Genomic DNA, 22,536 nt, shown 5'->3' with positions numbered 1-22,536 from the left:
GACAAAGTGACAGTGTGAGCCCCCCAAGCCAATCACTGCCACCCACCAACAAAACCACAGTTCTTCTTTTTTATTTGTTTATTTTTTTTAAGAAACCACAGTTCTGGGTGGAGGCACAAGGGAAAAAGAATACTTCAGAATATGTGTAAGAAGGGGACAACTAAGCTTTATGTCTTTGGGCTACAATCAGCAAGTGACCAAAACCCAGTATTACAACATTGGGTTTACAATAATTACGATTACAATATTGTACCAGTTCATGTTAAAAAAGTAAAAACAAAAAAACCCCAGAACTACAACACTACAACAGCAGGACAACACAGAGGAAAAAATATCCAATATCCCATCAACATAGGTGTCACACAGTTAATGATTGGTCTCCTTTATTGTCAAAGGGATATGGAATCAACCTTAAGAAAACCATTTTTCATTTGACTTTATATGAGTGCTTACTGAATACCTCCTACAGCTAGAAATCATGTTTGCTGACTTGGGGTGGGGCAGGTGGTGACAAAACCTAAAAGACAACTCAGCCCTTGGTTTATAACTGCATTAGAGAGAAAGAACACAATGTAAGGAGAAGGAAGGCCATGTGTAAATACACACAGAAAACAACTAACTATGCCTTGGGTGTCTTCAGAAAGAGGATGTTAAGTCCCCTCTTTTGACTTTGGTCTTTGGGTTAATCAATCTGCCCAGAGCCATCTCACTCCATTTCCTGGAGTTTTGCATTACTTCTGGGTTTCATTCTCACTGTGGAGTGGTGGCAGTCAGGGTCTTTGTTTTTTAAGGTTTTTTGGGGTTTTGGGTTTTTTTTTTGTTTTTGCTTTTTTTCTTCAGCCAGGGTCTGTGTAATGTACCTGGCTTCATCAGGCACGCAGCAAAAGTGGGATCTTCCCAGTGGGTGAAAGGAACACAGACGCTCCCGCTGGGGGTTAATAGAGTCCAGAGTGAGGTCTGGCTGGATTTCCTCACAGTGCTGGAGGCAGCATGGCCAGAGAGGCTTGAGGCTCTCTCAGGACACGCACAGTTTGAAGTTGACACCCCTCCCTGGGTACCATCAGAAGCTCTCTGGGAAGCAAATGGGAGAAGGAGAACTGAAAACCAAAGGCACAAGGGAGCCCAGTGCTGGGCATGTGGACGGAAGCACAAGGTCTCTAAGGCAGGGGTGGGGGTGGGAGGGAGGCTCAAGATGCTCCTGGGCTTTTCCCTCCCAAGAAACCAAAGTAGAGTCAAGAATCCAGAACTAAAGCCCAGTTTCCTAAAGGCTTAGTTCATTAAAAGGTTACGTGATAAAGATTCAAGAATGAAAAATGCTTTTCAAAGGAGTTACCATAATGTTAGGAGCATAGGGTATCTGAGGTCAGAGATGACCCCCCCCGCCGCCATTAACAAATACTACGAAGATCAAATGTAGAAATGTGATTTTAAGGATGACTTTATAATCCAAGTAAATGAGGTCACATTTAAATAACAAAATATTTACATATCAACTTTATAAATAAGATGGAATAAATATTAGCTATCATAGGATGCTTGAGGAAACACTGGGTTATCATTCACATTCCAGGTAAGTAACGCAAAGGGATACGTTTCATGCATACTAAGCCATCGAATAGATAGACATAAAATACAATCCTTCAGTGATAATTAAGCATTTCACTTTGTAGTTTAACCTTATCAATTCAATAGTCAAAGATCAAAAAATAGGGACAAAATTAAACAAATTCAGGTCAGCCACTGTGATGTGTCCCAGGGACCAACAGGGCACCTAATCAATGAACACAATACTCGAGGGCATACTTAGTAGTTTTGTCCTTGGTGGAGAGCATGACTAAAAGAGAGGCACTGGTTTGTCTGGACCGAGGAAAAGGGCTGCCCAGATTATCTGGGAGTCCCTGTCACTCCTGCCCTGGGTAACACTCCAGTGTAGACGTGGCTCCTCTCCTCGGGCCCAACCTGGGGAGTGCACAGTGGACTCCCTACTCCCAGCACCTACATTTCTTTGGAATACAGAGAATTAACAACCTAACTGCCCCTCCCCGAAGCAGCCTCAAGCAGTGACCGGCGGGAGTTGGCATATCCGGTCTCGGCTCCTTCACCCTTGGGAGGGAAAATTCCAACGTATGATGTCTACACTGGCTCCTGTGTGATGGTCACTAGCTTCATGACGCACCCTTCCTTGGCTCTCCTCCTTCCCCATTTCACTTTTTGGATGTCCTACTGGTGTTTTCCAGGATCCCCCAACCCGCAAATAAACTCCTGGTTCCCAAATTCTTGTCTTAGGGTACTTCTCGGGGAGCCTAAACTGTGATACTCTGAGTTTTCTTCATCATCTCCGGGCCTCACTTGTCCTCCTCCCAAGAACTGTCTGGCTACCAATCACTGCTGATGCCAAGGGACCAGAAGTTTTACCTGAAGACAAATATGCAGGGGTCACAGCGGATTCGGGATTATTAGTAGCCCAGAGTTGCACAAAGAAGACACTTTGCGGAAGGGCATCATGGGAAAGCAACAGCAGATTGTGGGTCAGGAGGGGATGTCAGGTGGCAGTCGCCAGCTGGGGCACCATAGGGAGGCAGGGGTTGGGACGCCCTTACTGGGAGAGATGGGGAAGTAGAATGAGCCCAAGCCCCCTTGCCTTGCCTCTCCTTTGTCCCTGAAGGTGCACTCTGAGCCTTCTGCCTTGAAGCCCACCACCAGCTTCTCTGCCCTCTCCCTTAGAGCCCACCCTGTATCGGCACCCTTTGTGGCCAGCTTTTGATCTCTGCGTTCCCCGGTTCCAGGTCCATTCCTACGCCACTGGCTTTCAGTCAGTCCTGGATGACATTCATTCCCGTTCCCAGGGACAGCCCCCGTGCAGTGGGAGACTTCCTGTAAGTGCCGAGAGATCAGCCCCGTCCCTAAAACTGTCCAGGAACCCTTATCCCCTTGTTGTGAAGGGTACATCCCTGCAGAGTTCTTCGAAAGTTACAATCTGCTTTAAAACACAACCATCCGTCTTGCCCTCCTTTCTCAGCCCCCTGCCACTTCAAATATTTGTTTGTTACCAGATCCTTCTTTCTGTTTAAACATCTTCTTCACAGTCTGGCAGGCAGAGCCGTCTCCAAGGCACACACCGCAGCGATCCTCTGTGGCGTTGGAGCCGATCTCATAGTCACAGCCGACCATCTGTGGGGAAGAGAGGCTGCAGGTGACTGACACGGACGGGGACACCACACCTCCCTTCTCCTTTCCCCTTCACTCTTGATGAGATCGGTGCGGGGGACAGATACAGAGCCAAATGGTTCCTGTCCCTGGGGGCAGCCAGAGGAGGAAACACAGTGTCCACTGATAGTAAAGGAACCACCTGGTTAGAGGGGAAGGACGGATACACTGAGTGGGTTCCCAGTTTCTCCTGAGTCCCAGGCAGCACTGAACACAGTTCCAAACAGTTAACATGGAGAATGTCTTGGAATCAGAGTTGCCGGAACAGTAAATCCCCTTCTGATGTGCAAACCTCCTGTCCCTTCGTCTTCAGTGAGTTCCCGGGGATGATGGGAGTTCCTCTGCCTGTAATACAGTGGTGGTTCAGTCCCTCTACAGGCCTCACTGGGGTGCCCTCTGCTTCCTGTCTGAGCACAGCCGGCGACCCGGCAGCCGCTGAGGAGTGGGCTCAATGCTGAGACTCCTTCAGCACCACGAGGGATAACATCTCTGACCTGCGGACCATCATCAGATGCTTTGGATCCCCCTAAACCCCCTAAGACCCCTTGGCACTTCACATGTAGCCGAACCCCAGCCACCGTGAGCTTTCTCCTAGGAGCCGAGACTGGCTTCGCCCTGCTCTGGACCTGATCCCCTCCCAGGGCTCTGCCCATCGGCCCTTCTCCGTCACCTTCTTTCCCTCGCCATGAGCTCTTCTCCTCAGCTAAATCTTTCCCGCCTGAAAATCCCCAGGCTGGAAAAGGGGGGCAGCTAAACTGGGGGTGTTCAGTAGCATCAGATACCAAAAAATCATGACACATAGACAGAAAGTCATGAAACACGCGAGCCTGCGCCAGAGGTCTTGGTTGCTTGCTCTCTGGCAACAGAGAGAGGGAAACTGGACCATATCCTACTAGTCAGACCTCTCCTTGAGAAGAATTGTGCCTAGGCAGTTTCTTTTTTTTCCCTCCTTCAAATATAATTCCCTTCCTCGTTTTATTTTTTATATTTCTAAGTTTGTGTTTTCATTGCAGGAGAGTTTCAGGCACACACCATAGTGACTGGGCACCTCCACAGGGCAGCCGGTACCCATCACATTTCCTTTCTTGTTTTAGCGCCAATTCCAACTGGCTGAAAGGAAGAACAGTTTGGAAGAACAGTTTGGATTTTTAAATACACCCTCCCTTCACCAGCCGAACAGAGAATTAATGGCCAGTGACAGGAAATACCTCCATTCCTCAAACTAACTCTCTCTTCAGCTCCGAGGATTGTGCTACGTGACCCAGTTGGGAAAAAATAAAGTGCGAAGAGATAAAAAAAATTACTTATGCTAATCACAAGAAAAGAGAAACTGTCAGGATGTGTACTCAGTGGTCATGAGTAAAACGTCAGCTCTTCACAAGTGCTGTGTTTTCAGCAGGTTGGAGCATATGCTGATGAGCTGATCTGTACACATCGTGCCCCCGGAGACTTTCATTCCTTCACCGATTTGGGATGAGCCAGGAAATCAACCCTGAGACACAGGAACATTAAAGTGTCTTTTCAAATCTCTACCAAAAGAGGATAGATACAAATGGGAAGAATAACATTAAGAAAGTCAGGAAAACAAACACGCTGGGCTCATCTCTCTTCTTCAGCAGCATCTGCCCGCGTACTTGGGGCTGGAGGTGGGGGTTGGGGGAGGGAGACCCCACAGAGAACATCCCACAGTGTAGTCAAGGGGTTCTTGTAGAGACTGGAGACCCCACAGAGAACGTCCCACAGTGTAGTCAAGGGCTTCTTATAGAGACTTCACTCCAACTGCTTCTCCCGTCAGCGGCACCCAGCCCAAGCAACACTGAGTTCAGTGTCTACCAGGAGGCCTGGGAAGACATGAACCAGTCATCCTTGCTGCACATAAAACATAAGGGCTCCCAGGGAAAAACGAATAGACGTCACTCAGCTTTTCGCATCCTATGCTCTGGCAAAGGGCCCATGACAGTATCGTCTTTCCTCCTTCAGCAGAATCAGAGGTGGCTTTCTTGCTGCCACTGAATGTGGACAATGACTCCAGCCAGGATCTCCTCTGATGGGACTCCTCGTGCGCCCGACTGCCACTCCAGTGAGCAACATCAGAAGAGGAATCCTTTAACTTTCCCATTATATAATGTCTTTCTTTAACAAACAGCTATATTGGGGCACCTCAGTTGGTTAAGTTGGTTAAGCATCTGCCTTTGGCCCAGGTCATGATCCCGGGGGTCCTGGGATCGAACCCCAGGTCCAGCTCTCTGCTCCGTGGGGGAGCCTGCTTCTCCTTCTCCCTCTGCCTCCTGCTTCCCCTGCTTGTGCTCTCTCTCTCTGTGTGTCAAATAAATAAATAAAATCTTTAAAAAAGAATACCTAAGGAACTCCTGTGAGTCCCAGTTTCATCTTTAAAAAAATAAATAAAAATTAAAATTAAAAAATAAAGAACAGCTTGATTGAGGCATAGCAGATATAGAAAATACGGTACCAATTTAACGTAAACAACTTGACGAGTCTGGATTCACACAAGTAACTGTGAAACCAGCACTCCGGTCAAGGTTACAGGCATATCCTGCCCCCCAAATGTTCCCTTGTGACTCTTTCTGTGTGTATGTGCTAAGAACTTCGAACGGGGGATCTACGCTGTCAAACAATGTCTAGGTGCACAATACAGCGTGTTAACCATTGGCACCACAGCCACAGGGATGCATAGACCTTTGCATCTTGCCTGACTGAAACTTTGTACCCACTGAACAACAACTCTCTGTGGTTCTCTCCCCTCAGCCCTTGGCAATCCCTGCTTTACTCTTAGCTTTTATGAGTCTGACTATTCTAGATTCTCGGGTAAATAGAATCCTGTGGAGTTCGTTCTTCTGTGAGGTGCTTGTCCACTTAGCGTAACGTCCTCCAGGCTCAGCCCTATTGTCACAAATGGCAGGGTTTCCCTTTTCTCAAAAGCTGGAATGGAACAAAATTCTGTAGTATGGATACAACACGGTACAGACCACATTTTCTTTGTACATTCATCTGCTGATGGATGTTTGGGTTGTTTTAATTCCTTGGCTGTTACAAATAATGCTGCAGTGAATGTGGGAGAACAGGTATTTCTTCATTATCCTGATTTCAATTCTTTTGTATACACACCCAGAAATTCCATGTCTGGGTCATCTGGTAGGTTCTATCTTTAATTTTTTGCAGGAACCTCCGTATTGTTTTCTATAATGGCTGCATGACTGTGCATTCCCACCAACAGTGAGCAGGGTCGCCCTTTCTCCACATCTTCAGCAACACCTATCTTTTGGTTTTTTGAAGACAGCCATCCCAACAGGTGTGAGCGGTATCTTATTGTGGGTTTGATTGGTATTTCTGTGATGTTTAATACTGTTAAACACCTTTCCACATACCATTTCTATGCCTTCTCTGGAGAAATACCTATTCAAGTCCTTCACTTGTTCTTTTAACCGGGTTATTTGTTTTCCTGCTCTTGAGTTGTTGGAGTTTCTTACACATTCTAGATATTAGCCCCTTGTCATATATTTGGTTTTCAAATATTTTCTTTCACTCTGTAGATTGCCTTTTTACTCTGATGGTTATGTACTCTCTGTCAGAAGCGTTATCATTCATTCTTAACCCTGTCACTTGGCCTGAAGAGCACACTCTCCTGAGTATCAGAGAATTCAGGTTCTAGGCCTTCATCTAGGCCCCTGGCTCTGTTGGTGAATGCATACTACGTATTGTTAGCAATTCTCATCTTTTTCCTATGAGTTAACACTGTTTTACTTTGTAAATTCTCAAAGGACTGAGAAGAACTAAAACACCAACTGGGGCCAAGACCCAGTCCACCTGAAATGTCGTCCCCGCTCTTCACAGCCCCTCCGCAGAGGTCGACAAGAGAAGTCTGCCCGATTCTGAGATGAGGCCCGTTCTTAGCCGGTGAAACTCCAAGTGTAATGACGGGCAGAGTTACGCTCACCTGAAAAGAGCAGGTGAATGATACTGCCATTTGATAAAAAGGGACAGTAGCAATAACGCTGCCCTCGCTCTAACTTTGGGAGTTAGGATCTGGCATTCTCTCGGGAGATGTGCCCCAGATAAACTGATAAGGAGATGTTCAGCAAATCACTGAAATGGCCAAAACAGCCCAGAGAGAGCAGAGCAGGTTCAAGACAATTTCTTTTTTTTTTTTTTTTAACTTTTTTTTTCTTTAATTTAAAACTTTTTTTTAAAATTTATTTATTTATTTTCAGCGTAACAGTATTCATTGTTTTTTCACCACACCCAGTGCTCCATGCAATCTGTGCCCTCCCTAATCCCCACCACCTAGTTCCCCCAACCTCCCACCCCCCCGCCCCTTCAAAACCCTCAGGTTGTTATTCAGAGTCCATAGTCTCTCATGGTTCACCTCCCCCTCCAATTTCCCTCAGCTCCCTTCTCCTCTCCATCTCCCCTTGTCCTCTATATTATTTGTTATGCTCCACAAATAAGTGAAACCATATGATACTTGACTCTCTCTGCTTGACTTATTTCACTCAGCATAATCTCCTCCAGTCCCGTCCATGTTGCTACAAAAGTTGGGTATTCGTCCTTTCTGATGGAGGCATAATACTCCATAGTGTATATGGACCACATTTCCTTATCCATTCATCCGTTGAAGGGCATCTTGGTTCTTTCCACAGTTTGGCGACCGTTTGGCTGCTATAAACATCAGGACAATTTCTGAGAGAAACCAGCGAGGGGGCGCACTTAGGACAGGGAGCAAGACTATCAGGAAAGGTGGAGGACTCTGCGGGGATTCACACAGTTGAATTTCTATTCCAAGATGTATACAGTAGGTTGAGCATAAGAGCAAAAAGGGTTGACTGGGTCCAGGGTCCTGGGCTGAGAGGCGGACAGAAGGCTAAGAGAAGTCTGGGGACAGCCGATGTGACAAATCAAGGGATCTGGGCTGCTCGGGAAGAAGCTGAAGCCAGAGCCATGGGGACTGGGAGAAGAGGGGAGACAGAAGAACCTGAAATCAAGAGCTGGTTCTCAGGAGAAAGGACTGGGGGGCAGGCGTGGGACTACCTGCCCACAGGTTTGCAAGCTTATGCCATGTCATGTTTGTGACTAAAAACAGGCAATAGCCTGAAAAGTCTAAGTTTAAATTCATATCTTTGATAAACAAGCTTAAGATTTAGTACAACTCTTTGAAAAAATGGGAGAAGGGCATCAATAGACAGCTACCTCTTAGAACAAATTCCATTCTGATCAAGGCCTGGTGCCTCTCCTGACAACAGAATCTGCAAATGTAATGGGCCAAAATGATGGCAAATATCATCATTTCAAAATGGACTGTTGAGTATACGAATAAAAGCAAATTCAGCGAATGTTTATGTGAAGGTGAGCAAACATTTTCATACTCATAAAGAAGGTGGATTAGATACTACATATTTTTTTTTCTGATGATGTATCTTTTTATTTCAATATATGATCAACGCCCTTTGAAAAAACTGTAGTAAATGAGTAAGACAACTAACAAAGCAGAAAGTAACCACAGCCTGGATCCTTGGAAGGTAAATTGAATTTAGACTACTAAGGCAAATTTGACTTGACATAATGTTGAAGCTTAAAAACTTGCTCAGTGTGGTAAAGAGAGAAAATGGGTAATTAAAGCTTCTAAAGAGTCCCAACTCGTTTCCAAAAAGAGGAAGTCAAGCTGAGAGACTGAAACTTCTTCTATTCAGCTCATTTAATTGGCTTCAAGAGAGGCACGCAAGATCCCTTAGGTTTTGTTCAAAACACGGTGTTCTCTGTCATCTGCTAAAGATACCATCGCTGTGCTTGCAAAGGTGTTCAGGTCTAACAGATCATTTTAGCATCACATTCATTTCACAGTGATTAAGGTCCTCAGTCCTAGCTGCATATGGCAATTACCTGGGAAGTCTTCACAATGTCAGTGCCCAGGCCCTGAATCCCAGAGATTCTGAATCAACAGGTTTGAGATAGACTCTGGGCATCACTAGTTTTTAAAAGCTCTTCGGGTGATTCTAATAGTCAGCCAGGCCTGAGAACCCATTGTTTTGGATAGTGATGCTGTTGTTTTGGCCTGACTTAGCTAGATAAACCTCTTCCCACTCTGGAGAACAGATCTAACTTAAGTAGATATTAATTACTTTTGGCTCTTTATAGCTACAGGGCTAATTAGTAATGAGTCTGAAAGAGCATTTCATCTGAGTTCTTAGAAATGTAGAGTGTGATTAGGACTAGCTTTTAACTCACTCATTCCCAGGAATCATCACGTTGCCTCCTATATTTTGGTTGCTACTGGAATAAGTCAATAGGCAACTTCAAGGTGATAAATGTATCTTTTCAGGGTGCTGAACCCTTACAGACAAGAGCCTTCTTCCGTGGCAGCAATTTAGTCCGGTGGGAAGAAAAATTATAGTAAACATTTGTGGGAGGAACTAAAATGCATTAGAAGCTTATTGTGTGCCAAGGGCTCTATTATGTTAGGGGCCTAACATGTACATCTTTATTTAACCTTTTTGACACTAACTAGGAAGAAACATTAACATCCCAATTTTAAGAAAAAGAAACTGAGTCTCAGCAAAATGTCTAGAGTTATATGGTTGGTTCACAATGGCATTAAGTTCACATTCTAGAGCCTGAGCCCTAACCACTGTACTTTCCAAGAGCTAATTAGAACTTTCTATATAACTTTTCCTTCATTGATTAAAAATACCTTTTTTTTAAATTGACATTTATGCCTGGGTGTTGGATCACAAAACGTGTTCATCAAGTCCTTGCAAAGTAATCTGCGAGCACCAGAGAAGAATTCTTAATGCACGCATAAAAGCACTGACAAATCAGGTCTCTCTCATTTCCAAAATGGCGGAGTTGATTAATGGAGTCAGTGTGGAAAAGTTAAACAGAAATCGGAAGACCTGGTTGAAAAGTACCCGTCATGTCATCTCTCTTCTTACAGTGAATCATGCTGGTAATCAACAGAAAATTACATGTAAAAATGCTTTGCACAAAACACTATGCAAACTACCATTAATTTCAGCTTTTTCTCAAGTTTAAGTACTCTGCTGGCAAGTAACCAATGAATAATTTAATACCGCAAAAATAATCAGGGTTACCTCTTCCTAATAATTCTTCCTTTAAGTTTCGGCTTCTTCAATTTGACCTGTTCTATGTCTAAAATGATATCACAGAGCACATCAGTAAGTCAAGAAAGACCACAGCAGGAGTGAAAGCTTTCAATTCCAAACTGTTGACTCTCATCAACACTGCCAAGTCCAGTCTCGCAGATCACATATTAAAAAAAGGACCACGTGTCAAAGTCACAAAAGAAAGTTTAGAACATCTGACCTCCTGAATTAATAAAAGCCATGATTTAATGAAGTTGTAGATTAAGGAAACATACCCAATACCTTACATATGCCATTAATACAGACATTTCTGCTGTTGCCACCTTCAAAGCAAGGGGTACCATCAATGACAGCATCCAGCATTTTCTCGGAAAACTGGCCATCTATGGGTCGGCAGTAGAGCTCACAAGGATGTGCTGGAGTGAAAAAGAGACAAATCCTTGCAAATTAGCTTTCTTAGCTCAGCACCCTTCCTACAGGATTCTTTTATACCCACTACCCCCCACGAGTCACTTATCTGGAGATTCCCATCTTTCACTCTCCCGTGACACACGTTGAAATGTAGGCTTTTTCTCTTTCTCCAGTTAAAGGGTTTTACAACGAATTAAATTGGGGAGATTGCCTTAAAATGCTATGCTCTTTGTTATAAACAATGCAACCTTTCAATCAAACATGGAACTGTGCTTGTAAAATGAAGGTGCGGAGCCTCTGGGGCTAACCTAGAAAAGAAGTAATAGTAACCAGTGCTGCCAGACTCCAGACAAGCGTGGCGGCCGCCCACCATCTGCTGCAAAGCAGCAGATCTCTAGGGAAGAGGCAAGCCCCTCCCACAGGGCCAGCTCTCTACAGCAACCGCCACCATGATCATGACCCCACCTCCAACGAGTATTTTCCTTCATTCTCCTCAAGTTCAACAAGTCCTTGGACACAAATTAACAAACACAGAGAAACAGAAAGCCTGATTTTTTGCTGAAGTTGAAGCCAATGACCTTACCGTAATGGTCTATCCCACCATGCTATCTCCTACCACGAATACATTCTAGGGTTCAATTTTCTATTCCTTTGTGAATGAGGACAGGGTGATTTCCAGCACAGGAACTGTTCTAAAGATGTACTTAATAAAATAAGTACCTATACGTAGGTAACTAGAGTACCAGAAAAGATAGATAACTTTGAAAACATAAATTGCCTTAAAAATTTTAATAGGTAAGGGCACTTGAGTGGCTCAGTGGGTCAAGCCTCGGCCTTCAGCTCAGGTCATGATCTCAGGGTCCTGGGATCGAGCCCTACACTGGGCTCTCTGCACAGTGGGAACCTGCTTCCTCCTCTCTCTCTGCCTGCCTCTCTGCCTACTTGTTATCTCTCTCTGTCAAATAAATAAATAAAATCTTTAAAAAATTTTAATAGGTAATACATGTATATGATAAGAAGAGTTCAAATAATAATTTTCTTGTAAATGTTACACCTAGTTTTTTTTTAATTGAAAAACTTGAGAGGGGTGCTGGGTGGCTCAGTGGGTTAAAGTCTCTGCCTTCAGCCCAGGTCATGATCTCAGGGTCCTGGGATCAAGCCCCGCATCAGACTCTTTGCTCAGCAGGGAGCCTGCTTCCTCCCCTCTCTCTCTCTGCCTGCCTCTCTGCCCACTTGTGATCTCTGTCTGTTAAATAAATAAATAAATCTTAAAAAAAAAACAAAACAAAACACAACAACTTGAGAACGTCTTCTTCAGAAAGGCCCTTCTTGGGAGGAATCTCATTTGGATCTGTTTATTGAGGTTGAACTAGAGTTTCTGGCAGATGTGACCAGCTGAGGGCTCAATGAGACCAGCCATTGGCCATGTGCCAAGGATCCACCCCGTGGATGCTGATACAAATACTCAGCTAACACAAAGCCTAGGTATGGCTCCTCAAGAGTGCGATGATCCATTTGGTAAAGAAATAAAAGCATAAAACACAAATATAACTAAGAGCAGAAGCTCTAGACAAACTTGAGACAGAGGTCAAGAACACCTTTTAAAGCACAAAGGAGAAAGATAAAAGCAAAGAAAGAATATCGATTGATATTATATAAAGAGCAATGGATAAGTTGTCTGAGAAAATGAACAAAATCAAAATGAGTTGGAGAGATTACAGCACAAAGCACCAATGGAAAAGGGCCACAGGAGTGGGGGCAGGGGGGTGGGGCAGGGACAGAGCAAGACCTGGGATGACTGTAGACCTTTATTCCTGGCAGTGTGATTAGCTCTGTTGCTGCCTGAACTGGAGCAGAAGTACTTAGAGGGAGCCACCGAGGCTCAGCTCTGCTCTCCTGGAGAAGGGATCATCCATCCAGGTGGGCTGAGTCTGGAGAATCATTTCATGAAACCCTGGGCTATTAAGTAGAATGACAGAGGCAGGGAAAGCACTGTTAAATGAGAATCTGATTTGAGCTTTAGAATTTGGATTTGAGATTCTGTGTTTGGACACATAAAGCAAAAAGAGAAAGCGGCTCTGAATAGTTCTGGAGCTTTTCTAAAGGAGTTATCTGTTCCAGGCTGCTGGGAAGGGCTGGGCCTCCAAGCGCCTAGGGTGCAAACTTAAGAAGGCTCACTCTCAGGGGTCGTAGAAATGGGTCCTCCTAGCAACTAAGTCCCCATCCAACAGCAGGTGTCGTACTGAACTCCAGAATGGTGAAGTTCCAGTGTTTGCCTTAGTTTTACTCCCTCTGGGCTTGTGCTGTTTGACTCACTCCCTGAAGGAAAAAAAACATCCAGAGACTTTCCCTAGTCTTGTTTATATGGCGAGTTAAGTGGAATTTTGCTTAATGAAAAACGAGCCAACATATCATTTGCATACTCTCGCAGATCTTGCTGTGCTTCATGGCAGTGTCCTCTCATTTTAATTATAGCAACCACCCTGTGGTGTTAGTTCTTTTATTAGCACCATTTCATAGATGAGACACTGAAAAACGGAGATTCCCAAGATCTCACAGTGTGAGTAGCAGAGCCAAACCTGGTGCCTTAGCTCAGACCCCATTCTATCAAGCCCTAAGAAACAGGCACAGCATTTTCTTTAACAGAAGCTCTCTAACATATCGACTCTGTATGCTATTAGGCAATGCATTTATTTACAGATCATGTTGGTAGAATTCCAGTGGGAATCCATTTTAATATTCTCTCACAGGGCTTAAATATAGTGAGAACCACCAGCCTGTGGAGCCTCGGATTTCTACAGAGAGTGTGTATAAAAGCTTTAGCTCATGAAAGCCCAGTATTTCCTTGAGAAAGTTACTTAAGCTTTCCGTGACTCAGTTTCTTCATCTGAAAAACAGGAATAATGATACCCACCTTGCAATGCAAGTGGTGAGGGTTAAGACAGATATCGAATGTGGAGCACTCGGCATGGGGTCTGGTCTACAGTAAGTGCCTGACACACAGCAGTCACGATCTCGGTTTTCATGTCTTTACCATGAACTCTGGATGAATTCGAAAGTTCTCGCAGTTGCTCCCCCATGCCATGCTTCTATCATGCCAGTCTTCTCCAAAGACACCTATCATGTAATGCTGATTCAGTTCTCCTTCCCACCCAGACAAATCCTTCCTGAAAGAGCCTTTTCTCCTTCAGATTTTTTTTTAAAGATTTTATTTACTTATTTGACAGACAGGGATCACAAGTAGGCAGAGAGGCAGGCAGAGAGAGAGAGAGAGGAGGAAGCAGGCTCCCTGCTGAGCAGAGAGCCCGATGTGGGGCTCGATCCCAGATCCTGAGATCACGACCTGAGCTGAAGGCAGAGGCTTAACCCACTGAGCCACCCAGGCGCCCCCTCTTCTCCTTCAGATTATTCTGTTATGCTACTTCTAATCAGTTCTACAGTAAACCCAGACTTTGTTCTACTATTTCTTAAACGATTTGTCTTGTCAGTTTATCATACAAAATTCTAGATCTTGGTAGGTCAGCAAGTGGTCCCATGACTTTCCTTTACTGCCCCCCTCTGGACCCGGTTCAAAGCTGTTCTGCTCATACAGTAACTGCTAAGGTCCTCACAGCTCTACGCTTCTGAGACTACGGACTGGACAAGCTCCTCGACCAAGCGGCGATATCTGCAAGGGCCCGTTGGTCCTCTGTGCGTTAACTGGCCATGGCTGGCCTGCTCAGGTGTGAAGGAGAGGATAGAACATATGCCTGTTGACGACTCCAGCACATGGAGGAGGTGAGAATAAGGACATTCTGGGGGATTCTGCTTCACACGGCTTGGGCATCAGACCCCCAGCGATTCAGGTCTCAGTTCTGACTTCTACATCTCGCCCAAGGCCTCCTCGGTCTCTAGTCTACTTGTTGGAGGGGCTTGTCGGAGAAGAGTATTAAAACCTCTCGCGAGGCATCTGGCATAGAGTGGTGCTTTAAATGTGGGAGTTACTACCGTCAACCTTCCCCAAGGAATACTAACAGGACCTTACTCCTAGAAAAGTCTCTTAATGCACATTCACTAATTAACAGACATGACAGAGGTCAACACTGTGAGGGAGAAAATTTTGGACCAAGTGACAAAGAGACCATCTTGATCCTGAGAGATAATCTTCAACTCAGTCATAAAAATGAACCTTGACCTTAGTGGTAGAAGTCAAGGTTGTTCGTTGCAGCAATTAAAGGTTTATCCAGAGAGGGAAGGACAGATCCATGAAGATGCACTTACATAATGTCGTTTCGTATATTCACAGAGTCACTATGCAGTCACTAGGGGGAATGAAGTAAGCCACAATATCATGACATTCTGCTAATGAGCACAGCAAGTGGCAGGATTGGCCAGGCAGGACTTCATCTGTGTCCCAGCTAAAACCTGCTGTTAACAACGGTGGCCTCTAAGGAATGAGTTAAGCAAGGCAGATGAGAATTTATTTTATTTCATTCTATAACGTACATGTGCATGTTTCTTAAGGAAACATACATTTCTTTTAAAAGTAATGTCTTGGCCATCCAACAAGAACACTGGAAAGGTCTCCTTTCTTCTGTGATAAAACACATCTCCAGGAAGAGAGGCCCTCATTTCAGAACTTCTTTTCATGTTGCTCATGTAACACGGGACTACTACAACCCAAGGTTAGACAGGCTAACTCTAGTCTACTTCATGGAAGAAACACACATTTCTACCAAATCTAAGCACAGAGGTCCATGGAGTCTTAGGAGTAAGCCAGTAAATAATCTTTGGGGAATAACAGCACACAGACGCTCTGCTCCCACTCTCCCAGAGCTCGCACGCCTGTGACCCACAGGGGTGCCTAAGGCCAGAAAGAATCCCCTGTGCTTGAGAGCAGCAGCACCTTTGTGAATGGAAGGTGGAGGGTCATTTCATCACTTTACAAGTCTGACCCTCAAGTCCCACTTCCCTGTCCTCTCCTCTGGCCTGTGTCTTCCATGGTGCTTCGGGTACGTCATGGGGTTGGCCCAGAACACAGGCCTCTGTAGAAGGAAACAGAAGTAGCAACAGATGCTCTGAGTTCTCCACTGTCATCATAGTATCATCAGAGTCTGTCCCAACCCCTTGGATTCCATAACATCCACAGAGTTGAGTGTTTTCACTGTCTCAGATTTATTCATCTGCCCTGACACTTCCCTTTGGATCATAAGATTTTCTTTTTCTCTACCTTTCAAGAGCTTTCAAACCCATTTATAATTCAGCTAAGGGAAGACTTTCAGGCTCATTTACTGGTGAACTCTCAGCCTCACTCTGTCTGATTAATCCTCTCAAAGGAAGCATAAGTAACTAAATGAACCTAATGAAACAAAGGTTGCATTTTCAGTTCTGGTGAAACAGGATGGCTCAAAAGTTTTGGGTAATGATTTTCAGAAGTGGTCATTAGAAGCCAAAGATAAAACTTGGTAAGAAGGATAAAAGTATTTCTTAGGTCAAGGAAAACTTTTGATGCATTTCACATTTTGTAAGTAGATTGCTAGTAGAGTTTCACCATTTAAACAAAAATCCAGTTTCTACACTCCATTTTTAGGCAGGGCTCCCCCGGTATGAGCCCCAAAGCTGCTGGCCAGGACGTCACACTTGGTTGAATGCTCTACGTCACTGTCTTGAAGCTCTTAATTTTTTTTTTTTTTTTTTGAAAGAGCGAGAGTAGGAGCAGAGAGCAGAGGGAGAGGGAGAGAGAGAATCCCAAGAGGGCTCCATGCCCAGTGCCAAGCCCGACATGGGTCTGGATCTCACAACCCTGAGATCTTGAACTGAGCCAAAATCAAGAGTTGGACGCCTAACCCATTGAGTTACCCAGGCAGCCCTTGAAGGTCTTAATTTTATATTTGAACTTGTGTTTTCTAAGTGAGGTCTCATAGGACAATGAAGAGCCTGCATGAGCAAAAGACATGGGTGATATGCATGTCTGCTGTTTCTTGCCAGATTTTAAGAAATACTAAACCTTAAGCAAAAGACACAACTTAAGATGTTTTATTCTTGTAACAAGTAATATTTAATGTAAGAAAGAAACTCAGTTTAATAACAAGGCTCAGATCAGCTTGAAGGAAAAAACATACAAAGTTCTTAACAAAAACTCAACCAAAAATCAAATAATTGTTAACCAACTTTGGCTGGTCTAATCTGGTATATTCTTTTACTTTCTGATATGGCAATATTATAATCCCTAAATATATCAAAATATATATTAGTTAAACAGAAGAAGGCATTAAAATTAATACATTCTACAATAACCGTTCAGCTATAAAAACAAGAACAGAGGTAATTTTTTCCAATAAATTAAACCTATTTCACTGATGTTTTAGGTGAGGCTAAATGTAGTAATTTTTCCATTTGTTATATATTTTTATGTTCTGTCTTTTGATGAATATGTTTAAGAAATGTGATACTACCTTGGGAATTACAACTTAAAATTATTTAAGAACAATTTTGTCATAATGTTTACATGTTTAGAAAAACCTGGTTTTCAAGGATTCAAGACAGATCAGTTTAACAAAGCTAGCATTTGTCCTAATGCCAGCTATTGGGGCTCTTCTCTCCGAACCAGAGTTCCTTGGCCATGAGATCATCTGTTCCTAAAAATAGGAACACCATCTTAGGTAAAATTCAAAATGCAATGCATGGTTGTTAAGGACAGAGCCTTAGCCTCGTCTGTTTTACTGGTTAGCATTTAGGCTGCAGTCAGGCCTGGGCTAATTCCTCCTGGATCTACGCTATAGTCTGCGTTTGGGCAAGCCACTTAAATTCTCTTCATCTAAGAGCATGTCCAGAAAAACTGGGACAAAACCCTACATTTCCTTCTATTATTTTCTTGTGGAGAGACAATCAGGAAAACACATATAACATGCTGGGTGGAGGGTCTGGCCCAGAGCAAAGCCTGACCTAAGTCTAATACAAGCTCTTCCCATTATCAGTTAGGAATTAGTTTCACTGAAAGTAGCAGAAATTGTTGTTTCCTTGTCTGAAACAGACAGGACTTTATTTTCCCCCCAAAGACAGGAGATTCAAAGGCAGGAGTTTAAAGCCATCCTCCCCCCAGTCTTCCTGCTCAGCCAATAGACGTGGGGTGTCCACTTTCTGGCTGCGCTGTGACTGCTCTACTCCTCGGCGGCAGGAGGGGGCAGGACGAATGGCAGGAAGGTGAGGCGGTGAGGACAGCTCCGTTGGTACCCATTATGAACCCTTGCAGAGGTGCCTGCATAGCTCAGTCAGTTAAGTGTCTGACTCTTGATTTTGGCTCAGGTCATGATCTCAGGGTCCTGAGACGGAGCCCCGAGTCAGGCTCTGCATGTGCACTGGGCATGGAGTCTGCTTAAGATTCTCTCTTTCCCTCTGCACTCCCCACTCTAAAACAAAAACAAAAACAAAAACCTTCCCAAGCCTTATCCAGGGGGGCCTCCATATTTGCCTCTTTGGTTAGAATTGGGTCTCCCAGAAATACGAGTTTGTGAATCTTTTCATCTTTTATTGTAGAGGAAAGCGAGGGCCAAGAGGGTTGGGACTGGCTTTGGGGTGTCTGCCAACATCACCCATACTACTCCATCATTTCCTCTCTGAAAGCCATAAATTCCTAATCTGTCAAATGAGAGGCTCTAGCCAGAAGATCTCCTAGGCTGCTCCCCAGGCTTACATTCTCTTTAAAGGCTGTTTCTATCAAAAGCCCAAGTATTATTGCAATAAGCTCCATGCACACCTCCCAGGCTGGGTGTGGGACTGAGCCCTCCCGCTCATGGGACCCTCAATTGTCACCCTGGCTTAAGAGAGCTTCCTCACCCGAGGACCCTCACTCCTTCCCTAGGCAGACCACATCCAGTGACCGGTCCAACTGGGGCATAAAGGACTGGCTCTCTCACCTTAGCCCGGCCACTCTGAACGTCTCTGCCAGGTGCAGAGCTCCCCGTGGGGAGGGGTACGGCCTCTGCTGTGCGTGCCCTGCAGCCCGGCTTCCCCCTGCACACTCGCTCTGCCTTCCCTCTCCTTTTCTTCCACAGCTGCTGAACCTCCTGCCTGCTAGTGCTGGTTTCCGAGTCCGTTTCCTGGGGAACCCTAACTGCAACGATTCCGGAAAGACGTTCCTGAAGGATCCTATTCCAGGAGGAGCACATGGGGTCTGACTTCACATCAGAACCCTCCACCTTTGCTGGAAGCCTCACTGGCCTCAAGCATTACCAGGGCTTAAATATCTGGAAGCAACAAGTTAAAAATTAGCCTAAATGAATTTGGGCTAAATTGGGTGTTCTGAGAAAGATGAAAATCTAAAAAGAAAGAGAGATTCCAGGAAAGCGACAACACTGATAGCAGGCTCTGGTCATTTTCTAATAGAAGATGTAGGAGAGATACACATTTCTATTAATACAGGCTAATAATAAAGTCCCTGAGAATCTGTATAAATTCATTTAAATATATATCTCTCTATCATCTATCTATCAGCTTCTTAGTCAGACTTACGCTTCAATTCCAGCTCTATTATATAAAACCCTATAATCTTGAATAAGTTATTTTCGCCTCTGAAACTAAGATTCTTTACCTCCAAGGCCAGGGAGGGGGTAAATGAGAAAACATAGAGTGAAACACAGAGTCACATGCTTATATAAATACTGGTCAGAAAATGCAGCTTATCAGGGCAGTTCTTCACACTGGTGCCTACATGAAAGTGATCAAGGGGAGTGTGGATAATTTTTTTGTCAGGAGTGCTGGAAAAGAAAATGTCTATCTTGGAAAGGAAGTTGATCTAGATTAGTAGTTTTCAAATCTTTTAAGCAGAATAATTTCTTTTCTTTTCCAAACAAGAACTTGCAACTAAGGTAAAGTCAGGATTTTATGAAGCAAAATTTTGTAAGGTCAAGGATATAGTGGTTAAAAATAAGTCAGTGGGATCTAAAGAAATCATTAAGAGGAACAGAACATTTTGAAATCAAGCTTATGGATGGCAATTACAGACTTATGTTGGCTGCAGCATCTAATTATTTCCTTTGAGTTTTTTGTTGCACAATATTGAAAAATCTCAACTCATAGGCAAACAGTTGCAAGTAACAGTTTAGAGCAACTCAGCAAGCAATCTCAGGATATTTCTCAATTAAATTGTGTTGATGGGAGACTTTCATTCTAAGCTCTGCAAAAAGCCAAACTAATTTGACTATGTAAGTTAGTACACCGGTGGTCTTTGGTATATTAAAGCCTGAAACATAATATTTTTTTAGTGTAAGCATTGTTCTTCATTGCACTTTGATTTTTTTGACTTATTATGTTCAATTAGCCAGCATACACTACATCATTAGTTTCGATGTAGTGTCCAATGATTCATTACTTGTGTCTAACACCCAGTGGTCAGCACATCACTTGCACTTTTAAAGACTAGTTTAAAATTTTTTTGAAAAATGAAATTAGAGGCTCCTGGATGGTTCAGTGAATTAAGCCTCTGCTTTCGGTTCAGGTCATGATCTCAGGGTCCTGGGATCGAGCCCCGCATCGGGCTCTATGCTCAGCAGGAAACCTGCTTCCCCCTCTCTCTCTGCCTGCCTCTCTGCCTACTTGTGATCTCTGTTTGTCAAATAAATAAATAAAATCTTTTAAAACAATGAAATCAGAATCAAGCATTTTTGGAAGCCCTGGGGTTCCATGGAAAACTATAAAATTTGTTGGAATTTCTATGCTTATTCCAAATTGCTTGAATCTATGATTCTTCTTCTGTCATTAGCTAGTTAGCCCATCTGCCCATAGTCATTCACCAAGACACTTATCGCTGTCTGCCACGTGGGTTGAAAACCCTGCTGTGCATTTACTTTATCCTCTGGTGACTTCTGATGGTGAGGCCGGGAGGGTAAAGTGCTCAATGCCTGGCCCAGAAGAAATGCTCCATGCATGGTGTTGACATGAATGACCTACTTCTGGTCACCAGCGGTGCCCATCAACTAAGCAAATAACAACTCTGTAGGGTAGAGTTTAATGAGGGAAATAAATCAGTGTGTTTGGTCAAGACGGTAGCTACCTGGATTAGCAGCTAAGTTGCGGTGCTTCAGGAATGGTCCCAATGCCTGCAGGACACCACCAGGATGGGGGAGGGAGGCTTCGAGCCCGGGTGGATAGTGAGTTCAGCAGATGGCCCTCAGCTGAATCCCCCCTTTGGTTTACACAGCATCAGTATCAGTGACAGATGCAAAATGATCCCTCCAAAGTGAGTGAAATTTATGTCCACTTTTATGACTCGTTTCTTTGGTACCTATTGCTCTGCTATGCGATACGCAGGCATATGACAGATGCTTTGTAAATAAATGAAAAGCCAAGGCAAATCACATCTTCTTAGTCTAAGTCCAGCTACTGGAGCTGTCAGAGTTCAGCTCAAACCCACCCCGCATCAGGCAAGGAGGGGACCCCAAACTAAGCCCCTGTCCCAACCCTGGGCCAGCTATGCTATTTTAGTTCTGGAAGGTTGCTCACTCATTCGGGGTCTATAGTACTACTGTCCCAAAGAGCTCCAACAAAATAGAGAATGTTCAAAATATAAATATATATAGTTCTAATTGGATGTACCTTTCATCATTAGTTGTGTGTGTGTGTGTGTTCGTATGTGTGTGAGAAAGCTCCCGTGCACACACATGCATGTGTGCGTGTACGTGTGTGTGTGTGTCCACATGACTATATACATGAGTTCTGCTATATTCAAGTGCCTGGATAAGGAAGCTGAAAAGTTGAATTAATAACAAAATGACTCACACTTGTAGAACAAGAATGATGCCCAACGGTGTGGGGGCAAGGAGCAAATGTGGCCCATGACAACCAAATGCCATCGGGGTATTCCAGAGACCCCAAAATGACAAAGCACTATTGAGTCTTTCTTTCAAAAGCAATTGGCTATATCATTTTTTAAACAGTCCAAATATGTAATTTTCATTCACATGATTCCTCTTGTGTTCTATCACACTGAAATTACAGGAACTTAAAAAAAATCTTCAAAAATTTTGCTTATTCTTTACTCCCTTGACTCAAATCTCCTTAGCTCAGGAAAATTTTCCCTCTTTCATTCTCTGCTTGAATAATAACACATTGCACGGATATTTTTGGATGCTAATCTGTACCTAATGGTTAATGAGTCTTCTTCAGTTTCAGGAGGGAAGATGTAACCGGTCCTTACACAGGGGAAGCATTGTCAAAGCTCCTGGTTCATTCTGCAGCTCGGCTGCGTTCTCATCCCCTGAGGAGCATCCTTTAGATGCTTGATTTTACTTTTTACGCTTCTTATACTGTCCTGTACATACAAAATATTGATTTCTGGCCCAGAACTGGCTCGCATTTATTTCTGATGAAGGCATTCCTACCACCCTGGTTTTCTTGTGTTTTTCTCCTGTCAGCTGGAATGACTGATTCTATTTTGAATGCTTTCCCCTTTCCTTCTTCCAGTAGAAAGACCTCTCATGCTTAACAATCATCAACACTTCTTAGCAGTCTTCTGTGAAATGACTCCAAACCTACAACGACCTTCTCTGAATTTCCGCCAAAATTATAATCAGTTCACACACTCATCAAGGAGCACTTTCATCAGCAATCTAGTACCGCACTCCTGCTTGCCCCACTGAAGGCTTAGGGGCACCTCCCAGGTTCTGAAGTGAGCCACCATGTTTGTTTGATAAGTGTCTCTTTTATTTTCCACAGAACCGAGCACTGGATGGATATATTCAGCCTTCAACATGTACTGATCAACCTAACCAGGCCAGCGTTTCCACTTTTTAAATATAAAACTCCTTCTGGTGCAATTCTTTCTCTG

General features: G+C 43.9%; 1 protein-coding gene across 1 annotated transcript in view; it reads right to left on the bottom strand.

Moving 5' to 3' along the window:
• Window positions 1-22,536, bottom strand: part of ADAMTS12 (ADAM metallopeptidase with thrombospondin type 1 motif 12) — a 291,803-nt gene that overhangs the window by 66,612 nt on the left and 202,655 nt on the right. The window contains exons 13-14 of the mRNA XM_080803336.1: window positions 10,605-10,738; window positions 3,051-3,171 (exon numbers count right to left, since the gene is read on the bottom strand). Of these exons, the coding sequence (XP_080659462.1) occupies window positions 3,051-3,171; window positions 10,605-10,738 (255 nt within the window). The remainder of the gene's footprint in view (window positions 1-3,050; window positions 3,172-10,604; window positions 10,739-22,536) is intronic.

This window comes from Martes martes, assembly GCF_963455335.1.
Source record: "Martes martes genome assembly, chromosome: 5".
Classification (NCBI taxonomy): domain Eukaryota; kingdom Metazoa; phylum Chordata; class Mammalia; order Carnivora; family Mustelidae; genus Martes; species Martes martes.
The sequence above is the reverse complement of the archived record's forward strand: the minus strand, read 5'-3'. Positions and strand labels throughout refer to the sequence as shown.